Below are 12,335 nucleotides of genomic sequence, written 5' to 3'. Positions count from 1 at the left end.
ATTTATGAGGATTAAAGCAATCTTATAAAGTACATTTTTGTGGTAGATTATATTCTTTTGTAAAGTGTGCATCCACCTCGTACAAAGTTGTTCATAGCAAGTGCTGTAATCCAAGAGCTATTGTAGCAAAGATTTCATTGATCAGTTTGTCTCTGTATTAGTACTGTGTCGCCTGATACACTACATAAGTGTATTGACTTTGCAGTCAAGCAAAGGTAACTTACCGGCCCATAGGAATTGTAATATCAAATATTGTTTTGGACAGTTGGTAAGCATACAGCGGTTGAAGGAGCCATACATGAGATACTCTAATAGAGGAAGTACAGACTAACTTAACTCCCCCCCCCCCTTAAATTACAGTAGTATTAATCCCAATAAGGGAGTTGTATGTCAAAAAATCTTTGATAAAGTAAAAAAAGGTTCTTTACCCGAGTCATTACCACCTCTTGATTAAAAATTCTGAAGGCGAAACATGACCCACACCTGCAACTTGAATGGCTCCAGGAGTGCCTTTAGATCTCAATATTGTCTCCCAAAATAGATATGTGCCCCTGGAAAGTAACAATTACCAAAAAAGGATGAGAGGGAAGTGGAGAATGTTGGTAAGGAAGCACTAGGAGAGTGCTCAGTGAAGACTGCTGAAATTGAAAAGTGAAATTAGAGGTGTAACAGTGATTGTTAAAAACTTAATCAGGCAAAAGAATGAGCTACCACCAATAGGGGAAACTACCCCAGGAAGGAAGGATAAAGCATGTGCTAACCCCTCCATTGATTGCAAGGAGGGATTGTATATAGGGGAAATAGTATAAATAGCAAAAAGGTTTTAACTACACAAATCGGGCTACAGCTCCAAGCAGGGAGTATGGTAGAAGAGAGCAAGATGCATTATTGGTGCACTGGGGGATAATACAAGGCCTCCAAAGCAGGATAGAAATCCCATAGGTACATACAAGTCTAATGCACTGAGAATAGAATAAAATCCAGGGCAAATGACCAATATGGAATAGCTTATTATTTACCCCACTCTCAGAATAGTTTTAGGAATTAGCAAAGGTTCGTAGATAATCCGGTTTGGTGCTGGTCTTGTGTCCATGTCTGTTTCCTATTACTTGATGGCACTGTGTAGGCAATACTTGTTGATTGCTGGTCCTCTTTGTAGGAAACTGGACTTTTTGCAGAACACACGAACACACACACACCTTTTTGCTGCTAGATGCAGTGGTAATTGATCTGATAGTGTGGTGAGTCCTGTTAACCAACCCAAGCACCATTGCTCTTTCCCTAAAACTGTAAATGTAAGTTGGTACACCCAATTCGCAAGCACTTTACACCCCTGTAAATCCCTAGTATATGGTACCAGTGGTACCCAGGACAGGGATGTAAAAGGAGCACCTGGGCTCCAGTAGTTATTGTGCTACCCTGAGTGAAATCAAAGGCTGTAGATCTGCCACGTCAGCCCTGCACGAGCAGCTGGCCTGCTAGAGTTTGACCCTGCACACACCATGTGTGGCAAGGTCCCCTCACTGCATTTAATATGCAAGTCCCCAATAAGGTAGGCCTCCTATAGCTCAAGAGGCAGGGTGCATTCTATTATATGTGTAAATATATATGTGCAAGCAGATATTGCTCTGTGGTAGAATTTTAAACCTAATTCTACTGCAAGTGCCCCACCCTCCGTAGGATAACATGGGCCAGACACTGGCCATACCCCAGATGTTCATCTTCATTATGGAACGGTCGATTGTCTTCATGTTTGGTATTAAACACTTGGCTTTTTAAACCCTGACACTATGATGGTGCCTAGATTTAACCAGCATGCACCTAGGTGGCACTTTGGACCGTGCCAATCAAGTTAACCCATTGTTCTTGAACTTTCTTGGGCTTTTTTGAGGGTTTGCCGCCAAGTCAGAAGTATGACCTCATTCTGGGAAGTGTGCGCCACTCCCAGAGACGAAGACTTGTCTGTGCAGGATGAGACACCCCAGCGCACTCAGGGTGGCTAGTGAACGGAACATCACAGCAGTGAGCCTCAGATGCTTCACTGGCGCAATGGACAAAGCAACTTGCCCCTGACTCAAGGACAAAGCCTCTGCTTGTCCCAGGGACTGTCTATGTGGGCAGACGGGAAATTAGCTATTTAGGAGTAGTACACATCCACAAGGCTAACCACACCTCTAGGGTATTGCAGCTGAGGTGCACAGGTGAGGATGGTTTTGGCCATTTTGAATTTAGACAAAAAACAGGTTCTGACTAGATTCAGTGACATACTCCCACCGGATATGGTCACTACTGGGGTGGATTAGTTGCAGGATTCGATGCCATTGGTTACTAGTCCTCTCACCCACTTAGTCGAAATCCAGGATTTAAGGGAGGCACCCCAGACACCAGAGCCTTAGATTCGACGTGATACCAAGAACAGACCCGTTTCCACAAAAAGGCAGGACTCCACGAAGAGAGGCGCTAAGCTCTGCATCTGTGGCAGCCACCCTGCACCTGCTGGATTGCAACTCGACCAAGACAGGAGGCCGGATCCCAAAAGGAAGGTGAACCCCTCTGCAAACTCCAGACTTTACAAGAACTCCCTTTAGGGTAGATGAACTAGTGGTCTGCAGCCAGCAGGCACAAACCGCTAAATCCACGACCTTGACCGTCCACTGAGCCGTCTGGCGTGACTGCTCAGTCACTGGGCAGACAGCTTCTGGGCACCATTCCCCTGTCCTCTGGACCAAGATTCCCTCAACCGCAGTGCTTGCAGGTACCAAGGCTTGCTGGTGGTCAATCCGATTACTACCTGCTTTACTCGACGCTCCAATAGGAGAGATCCAACTGCACGAATGACCAACCACCCCAGTAGCTCCATCATAAAGATCCTGCATTTGTTTTCACCCTCTCTTGGCACACCTGTCCGCACCGCTGGCCGCAGATCCATTCAGCACCAAGGATAGCCAAGCGCACCTCTCCACGGAGTCCCCCAAGCACATTAGAGTCGATCTGCCTGGAGACTCCTGGTCCAAAGGCAGCTCCTTGCATAAATTCCAAAGATTGTTGCTCAGCACGATTTACAAGTACCTTTTTGCTAAAGTTGTCATTTAAAAACCTTAAGCCTGATTGACAGCTAAAGTGCACCTCTGCAACCCGCTCCCCTGGGTCAGGTAAAATTGTGCTAGCTGTTATGTAGTGATCTGGGGACTCACAAGGCCGTAATCCTGAGAGGGTGCAGTTGAACTTACTCTAACCGATTTCATAAATGTTTTTCCCATTGAGCTCAACATTAATGTTTTTCTACGCTGCAAAGTACTGATTTTATTTAATGACTTAAAATTGATAGCTCTAGTTATCCTGTATGTATCTATTTCGTTTTGGTGTCTAGAATTATATAAACACCAGATTTATTTTTATAAATTGGTGTCGGATTTATCTCCAGTTGTCAATTACTTATCAGGTCTCTCTAAGTGGCCTGTTTGCTCTTTGGCAATCTACCAGGACTGAGAGATGCCCAAGAGAGTACCAGGGGTCCATCTTTGTTTATTGTTCTAGTCTTTCATGGTTAGGCACTCCTGCCATACCACATAACTTTCATCCTGCAACACACTTGTATTCTCACAGGCTCTAGTGGGGTTGAGGAATGGTGGACGTTGTTTAGTAGGTAGGTAGGGTTTCACCTTATTGCACCCCTCTCTTTTTCTTTATTTGCGTGGCCCCGGGTTAGATAGAGAAATGTAAAGAGAACTAGATTTGTAAACCCCCTCACTTTGCAGAAAGCTCTGGATTTTGGCCAAACCAGGATATTGAGGTTTGAGGGAGAAATGCTCATCGTGGTTTTAAGGGACTAATCATGGCACTGTACACCAAGGTGGCATGCTGGAGGCTAGTAGTGTTCCATGCCCGATACTAGTCTCCTGATGTCAGCAATTATCTTTTGTCCCACGCAAATATTTCTATGTGGCATCCTGAGTTGAACCATTGGGCTTCTGGAAATTTAAAACAGTGTCACATTTAAGCGAAGTGTTCCACTAGGCCCTAGTCTGTTGCTGCAATTTTTAAAGTATATATAGAGCCCGTAACTCAGTATTCCCATACTTCAGTATGCTGATGATACTCAGCTGTACCTCTCAGCCAGTATACAAAGACTAAAATCCAGTTGTATAATCTCTCACCCAAGTTCAAAATCTTCTTGGTATGCTACAGGCCCTGGTTATGTATCCTTTTCCTGTTCTCCGTGCCAAGTCTCTTGGCTTTATCATCAACCATAGCCTCAATCTAACTAATCATGTTTCCAAATGGATTTAGTCTCCCCCCCCCCCCCCCCCCCCCCACACTCCCAACCCCATCTGCCTACTAAGCTTAAGCCCTTAATTCTTCATTCAAATTGTACATCAGCATTTACAGTGTTCTTCAATAATCTTGACGGAGACAGTGCAGTTCTAATTGGCCTTTCTAATCCCACAGTTGTACCTCTAAAAGTCCTCTTTCATTCTGTGACTTGACTGATCACAAGAGCTAAGAAATGCGATCATAAACTTCATTTCCTAAAATACGCCCGCTGGTTCCCTGTGGGAAACCAGAGTTGAATTCAAGATGGCATTCATCTCTTGCAAAGTGCTCAGCATTGGCCTTCTTTCATACCTAAAAGATAAACTCTACATTAGAACGGTAAGACAAACGCTTGGACCAGAAACCTTCAAATTCTAGAAATCATCACAGCCAGACGAAGCAAAACATAAAACAAGCCTTCTCCTGCCTTACTCATAGGTGGTGAAACATAGTGCCAGGTAAGACTTCGCCTTGATCTAATGCACTCCAACAAGATGTGGCTTGGTGCCTACAGATGCGAACTTTGAAACCTGGGGACCCAGGTTCGAATCCTGGCCTGGACAGTTGGCTCAACATTGTGTACTTTTTTGGCAAATTACATAATCTCCCTGTGCCAAGGAAAAAAGTGTACTTGTCACAATCTTGTAGATCATCTCTCAACCTCCCCCCATGCAATATACTTGGTCTTGCTTCCTAGCTATGTTTGTGCTATATAAATGCCAAAACTTCTCTCTCTCTCTATATATATATATCGCTCTCTATATCTCTCTCTATCTATATATATATATATATATATATATATATATATATATATATATATATATATATATTATATCCCTCCCAGATTAATCACACTTTTTTTTTTCCTATTTCCTTACTTCATTGAATTTCTTTAATTTCTGAATGGATAAAGATTCAAGTTTATTCTCCTTACTATGTGTTTGTGACCCGTCCTCCTTAGGGGGATCTAGATGGGATGATTTAGCAAATTCCTGCTCAATACAAGTGACCGTTAAATCGCAGGGATGTGGGAAAGTACAGCAGAAGAGCTTAGGTACTGCTGTTCTAAAATAGGTTTCTCACGGCAAAGAAAAGTGCTGAATGAAAAGCTTGCTCTTCTTATCTCTAATGTTTTTTTATCTTTTTCAGTTCAAGCCAATCTTTCTGAACACCATAGACCCCTCGCACCCAATGGCCAAGTTGAACCGTGCAGCCAATACTCAGAAGTGCATCCGTGCAGGAGGCAAGCACAATGACCTGGACGATGTTGGCAAGGACGTCTACCATCACACCTTCTTTGAAATGCTGGGCTCTTGGTCATTTGGAGACTATTTCAAGGTGAGCCTGGGAGGTGGCACTCTGTACCAGAAGGGATGAAATTGTTGATATTGGTTGCTCCTCGGTTTGTTATAGGTGCAGTACATTGTTGTTTGTGATGGAGCTGCTGTCCCCTGGCCTCAGTTTTGGTGCTTCACACTTTTTGTCCTGGCCTCATTTATAGATTTGTATGTAGTGAGCCGTGAGATTTTTCTGTTTGACCCAGTGCTGGTTGGTTATTTGCACTGTTCACTGCATGTTCAGAGACTTGAGCTAAATCAGCAGGGTGTAGAAAAGGACCAAAATGGCCCTATCAGTTCTAGATTTCCAGGATATCCACCTAAAACAAATATTGAATCTGGATAAAACTCTTTTACACTTACAATTACCCTGAAAATTATGCATGGATACAATCCTCATGGACCTATGTTGGACAACGTTGTGTTAGTGTCAGACACCCCACAAGACTCACCTGGGCTTGTGAAGTGATTCTGCAGAGACGACACGAACCACCGCCCCTGGTCCTAACCAACCCCCGCGGGGAGTAACACCCGACAAGGATAAGATATATCCAGGGAAGGGGGCCAAATAAGTAAGAGGAGTGGCCTTAGGTGGAAGGGACGTGGGGTAGGGTCTTGGCACAGCTGAGGGAACAAGAGAAAGACCCAATTAGGACGAGGTACTACTCCTGCGTCATAACACCCCACAAAACACATGCAGGAGGGAGCCCCTGTCTCCGGTACTCACCAAGACACGCTGTTCGTGCTGAACCAAGGAAGAGCCCCACAACTTGGTGTCCAGGAGCTTAAATGCCTCGGTGAAGAAATGGAAGAAGGCGCTCCTGCACAAGAACCACCAAAGTACCAAACAAACAAGAAGGCGCTTCTGCGCGTAAGGGTGCAAATAACAGGAACTCCAGGGTAAGCGCTATAGCGCGGCCCAGTGCATGTTTGTGCAATGCTCCTGCGCCACATGCAATAGCACAACAGTGCTCCCACGCGTCATGCGCGATGAAACTAGCTGTAGTGCTCCTGCGCAACTGCCTAAAGAAAGAGTAACCCAAGAAAAGAATGTCACCGGGCTCCTGCACTTTCGGAATCAACAGGCAGCAGCGCTCCTGTGCGACTGCCAATGGGAAGTACAAAAGTAAGGAATGCAGCAGCGCGCCCGCGCGGCTGCCAAGGACAGAGTCAGTCCTGTCCCAACAAAGAAACCTAGCGCTCTCGGCGCTCAGCCTAAAGGTGCAAACAGCAGCGCTCCTGCGCGGCTGTGTCAACGAAGAAAACAAAACGGCAACGAAATGTCACGTAACGCGTGAAGTCACAGGGAAGCGTTACCGTGACTCGAAGAGCAGCGGACCCTCCAGGAGACTCGAGGAGCAGAAGACCGGTCCTCCGACGACTGCTGGGCTCCGTAATGATTTCGGAATCAGAAGCACCGATCCGGCGGTGCTTCACGCATTTAAGCGTATTCCCCCGGAAGTGCTTGGTGAGGTGGAGGACTAGACCGGGACACCACTTCCGGCCGGAAGTGAGTATCCCGATCCTGCATGTGTCCTGTGGCGCCCGGAACGGCGGAAACCCGCCACATGACAGTTAGATGGTGATACTGCATAATGGTATCCCTAATGCTTAATGCTGGCACTATATACTGTTACCGCAGGGTTCTTTCTACATTGAGTGGAGAAGTGTGGCTCAGGGGTTAGAGGCGGCAGACCCGGAATCTGAGATCGGTCCTGGACCAGGGTTCAATTCCCCGCCCCGGCGGGTCTTGGGCTAAAAATTCCACGGACTCGATAATTCTCGTCCCGGTGCCTCCTCGACTCACGGGTTCTCACTCTGCGACTCTGGGCAATAGCTTGCTTAATCTCCACAACGGCCCCTCGCGGCGGGATGCCTGACTTTCACCCTGTGGACACCCTGTCGGGTCTTCTCACAGGGGAATACCAGGACGGGTTCCCTAGGCAAGCGCCAGGATGCCCTTTGTGGTGACAGGTTGCGCTATATAAGTATACCTACATTTACATTTACATTTACATTGGCCCTACTTGGTACTATGAAATGTTTGATTGTTCTTTGTCGGTGGGAACCTGCAGAAGTTTGTAGTTACGACAGCAGATACATTGCTGTGATTGAAAGACGTATAAAAAAGTATGCGTTTTGAAAAATTCTTTAAAAATTTGATTTGTGCAGGAACTCGCCTGTAAGCTGGCCCTGGACTTGCTGACTAAGGAGTTTGGAATCGACATTGACCGTCTGTATGTCACCTACTTTGGAGGGAATGAGGCAGCAGGTCTGGAGCCGGACCTTGAGTGCAAACAGATCTGGCTCAATTTGGGGTAAGGCTGTATTTCTTGTTCATTTGTTTATTGCTACCAGCACAGTATAGGTGTTGCTGTTCTTGGATAACCCACTGGATTAAATGCAGTGCAATGCCATGAAGCTCCAGGTTACATAATTCTTGGTGTGTGTGGCTAGAACACAGTCTCCGCAGTATTTCACAGGTATATTCATTTATTTTTGGTTTTTGGGAGCTGTTAATGGACATATAGAAGCCAAGTTATGTCAAGATGGCACTAGAGATTCTCTCCTAATCAAGTATCATCTCATACCTTATTTCTCACTACGACCATGAAATGGTCCGTTTCTGAAAGAAGGTTTCAGAATGAATATAATCCTCTGTTGTATCTATCTACATTCTTCAAGATTGCTCTATATCAGATATGTAACTGGCGCATGTCCCCTCATAACTTCAAGCCTATCTGTAGACTACTGATCTCTTCAGTCCATTCCAAACAGCAGGAGGACAAAAACACCACCCAATTAGAAATCTTTAATTATGTACTAGCCATAAGCGATACATGTGACTCCCTGGTCCTCTTCTGCCTATTTGAAGACTTTGAATGGCTGTACCCATAAGCAAGCCGTACTATTAAAACACCATCTAACCTAACTGATACATCAAAGCTTGGTTGTGCTCCTCTACTGAGCTTTTTTGTGTTGGCAAGAACTTGAGTAACATTAAATAGGAACATCTACAGTACATTTTCATTGTCAATTACTCTCATCTTTACAACTTCACAGTGCAATACCACTTATTGACACAGAACAATCTGACTTATTGGCTGACAGCAAGCTAGTGTGATATAAGGTATCCTTCAGCTTATTCTTAACTTAGTTTCCCACTTTAACCTTGTAGTTTATTAAGTCATATGTGTGCTTGCGGTGAATCAAATCAAGTGTAGGTGCTACTAATATCGTCCTGATCATCATCACCAGCTATCTAATCAAAAACATTTCCATAGCATTGGTGTCTTAGCCTGTGCGAAGAAACTTCATACACCTTCTTTAAACCAACAACATTTGTGTCACCAATCATAATCAGCACACAATACTCAAATGGCTGCCTCGTTATTCAGTGCATTTGAATTTCTCGAGTAGCTCGAATGAACCAGAGTATACATTTAATTGGGAATGTAAATTCACCATCCTCTTCATCACCAGCAATCCAGATCACAACAGCATCTTCGAGATCTGCCATGAAAACACTTGGCTATGCAATTGCAGCGGCTACAGCAACAACCATGCATGCTCACATAAACAAAGAACATTTTAAACAACTTTTACTCATACGTTGTCCATTTATTTTGGCACTTCAGTATACATACCTTATATCACCAAGAATTTTGGAGGAAACTGCAAGTACATTCATCACCCAAAACCAGTATTAACTTTTCTGATGCCCTTCAAACATCTTATGCAAGTTAACTCTTGGTTTATTGCATCCTCATCTGCTATCCCCAGTCTTTGAGCATCACTCAATGTTTTCCCATAATTAAGAAAAAATGGGCCTGCTTTTTTCAGCAAGCATTTTCAATAAGACCATGCTATGTGTCTCTTAAACACCCTGAGGCCTTGAAACAATTTGTTTACTTTACAACTACAAATTACATTTTGTTCAGTAAGTAAGAAAACTGCCATAGATCTTCTTTGATAACTAACACAGGCATCAAAGGCCACTGAGTGTTACTAAGTGCTGTGGTGACAACAAAGGTTTTGTTCAGAAATCGCTACCCATTGTTGTTACTTAAAATTCCTGGTAACTGCTGTTCGAGGCATGTGGGCTGCTAAATTCGTATCTGTGCATAGATCGCCGCCTAGTGTTGGGTCCGGATGATTGCACATTGTCGTCCTGGAAGAGTCGTCGAAGTATCACGAGATGGGTGGCTCCTCCCCTGGACTACAGTGCACATGGGCATCCTCTCCATCCTCAGATTGTTTTTTTCCGCCATTGGGTTCGGATGTATATTTGTTAACTCAAGTTCGGAATCGATAAAAAACTTTCGATTTGGCCAAAAGGCCTCTAGTTATAGTCGGTATTGTCTTTGCGATCGGTGCCCAGTACTTGTTCCAGCTCTATCCTTGAGCCGGACGTCATGAAGAGCCGCGTGGCTATTCAGCACTAAGGCCCGGTCGACACCAGAGGCCTTATCGACGATCCATTATGCAACGGAGCCCGTTCAAAAGATGTCCCGTTTGCAACTCCAAGTATCCTCACATCGATGTCCACCCGGTGTGCAACAAGTGCCTGTCTCCGGATCACGATTAAGCCAGCTGTATGGCTTGTTCTCGGTTCCGATCCAAGAAAAAATTCGCCTTCGACGCGCGGCGCGGAAGGAAGCCCAGCAGACGGCACCTGACCCAGTGAACATCTTCGATGCCGAGGAAGATGAGGGAGTCGAGCAGGAAGTTCAAGGGAACCTGTCTGATCCTGCATCAGAGATTGACTCCAGTTACGACGCAGACGAGGAAATGGTCGAAAATTAAGACGTCGTCGACGAGGTAGGAGACGACGATGAGGCCCTTGGGGCCGTAGAAGATGGCTCGAGCGAGGAGCTAGGCCCAACCGTTGGTATGGGGGCCGAGACTGGAACACTCTATAAGGCTCAGGTCGAGGGATCGCCACAAGGCCTTACCCAATATCAAACGCATAGTTCTACAGCCTCGCTTCAAGGCACGGCTACGGACCATTCCAAAGAGCCATTGGTTGATCGATCAAAATCGAAACCAAAAACATCAGTGACTACGAAACCGAAAGCACCGGAAACAAAATCGAAACCAAAAGTACACATTACTTTTGTCAGATCGAAGGCTTCTGAACCGTCGGCTCTGACGAAACAAAAGAGTGTTATCGACCCGGAGAGGTCGCTAAAGGGTGTTGAGCCAAAGGCCGGGGCACCGAAGAAGAAGGTAAAGGACATCGACCCTAAGAAGTTGGCGCCGAAGACCGTAGACACAAACAAAGGACTCTAAACACAGAACGTTCTCGATCCTAAATGTCGACTCGACAAAGCAAAGGTCCGTAAAGACCTGGAGTCCAAAACAAGCAGTGGCTCCAAGGACCCCGTCGAGTCAACACAACCATCCGCCTCTTTTTCGAAGCAGGTGTCGGACTCGCTGCAGCGCATTAAAGAAAAGGCTATTGCTATCGAACCGAAAGCCACTCAGCCCCCAAAGACAGTCAGTAAACCTCCGAAGTCGTCGGCACCGATTAAATTTACACTGCTGCCGCCAGTGGCACCTAAGGCGTTCGCCCCTAAGACTGGCATCGAAACGGCCAAGAAGGTGTCCATGGGGCCAAAGCCTACAACTACTGAAGGGGCCACCAAGCATCGATAGCCTCTGCAGGAAGATCAGTCGAGGCAATTCATCGACGCTGAGACTGGTAGACTTTCCATTTTCAAGCGAAAGATCGCCCCAGAACAGCCTATGGAGTCGTATAAAATTCCATTAAAGAAAAAGAGAGATTGTGCAACATCACCTCTTCTTCTGTTTGAACCTCTACAACAATATGGACAAGAACCTGCTCCTTTTTCACCCACACATTCAGATGTGGATGCAGGGGATGGTGACAATGAGGATTACAGTTATCCTGTAGACACTGATCCAGAAGACCACACTGAACCCTGGACAGACACTGTTGACCCAGGGGAGCCACAAAATGCCCCGGACAGTCATATCTATGCTGTTAAAACATCACCTACAGAAGACCGGCTGCATTTAACGCACTTATTGAGAGGGCAGCAAAAAATCATGATGTCAAGCTCCATGCTGACCCTATTGAAGAGGACTTTTTATTTGACACCTTCTCAACCTCCGAGAACTGTCAAGACACTACCCACGCTGAAAGGTGTCCTGAAACACGCTGGAGATCTTTAAAGAGACCACAAGGGCAAGAGTGGTAAACCCCAGGATTGAAAAAAATACAAACCAGCACCTGTGGACCCTACGTATATCAGGGGACAGTTGCCATTGGACTCTTTGTTGTTTCTAATGCTCGTAAAAGAGCGAACTCGCAGACCACGGGTGATGCTCCTCCCCCTGACAAGGAATCTGAAGTGCTAGAAGCCTCAGGGAAAAGGGTGGCAGCTCAAGCGGCCAATGTCTGGCGAATCTCCAACACACAGTCACTCTTAGCCAGATATGACAGGGCTCATTATGATACACTTGAGACCCTGTTACAACACTTGCCTGATGAGTATAAGGAGGCAGCAGAAATGCTAATACAAGAATCGAAACCTATATCCAACGTGTCTGTTAAGTGTGTGCTAGATGCAGCAGACACTGCAGCCAGGGCTATTAATACAAGCGTTATGTTACGGAGACATGCCTAGCTGAGAATCTCCGGCTTCAAGCCTGAAATAC

At 45.6% G+C, this 12,335-nt stretch overlaps 1 protein-coding gene across 1 annotated transcript in view; it reads left to right on the top strand.

The window, feature by feature from the left end:
* Window positions 1-12,335, top strand: part of AARS1 (alanyl-tRNA synthetase 1) — a 336,551-nt gene that overhangs the window by 26,314 nt on the left and 297,902 nt on the right. Inside the window, exons 3-4 of the mRNA XM_086945275.1 lie at window positions 5,464-5,652; window positions 7,824-7,969. Of these exons, the coding sequence (XP_086801401.1) occupies window positions 5,464-5,652; window positions 7,824-7,969 (335 nt within the window). The remainder of the gene's footprint in view (window positions 1-5,463; window positions 5,653-7,823; window positions 7,970-12,335) is intronic.

Source organism: Lissotriton vulgaris, chromosome 12 (assembly GCF_964263255.1).
Source record: "Lissotriton vulgaris chromosome 12, aLisVul1.2, whole genome shotgun sequence".
Classification (NCBI taxonomy): Eukaryota; Metazoa; Chordata; class Amphibia; order Caudata; family Salamandridae; genus Lissotriton; species Lissotriton vulgaris.
The sequence above is the reverse complement of the archived record's forward strand: the minus strand, read 5'-3'. Positions and strand labels throughout refer to the sequence as shown.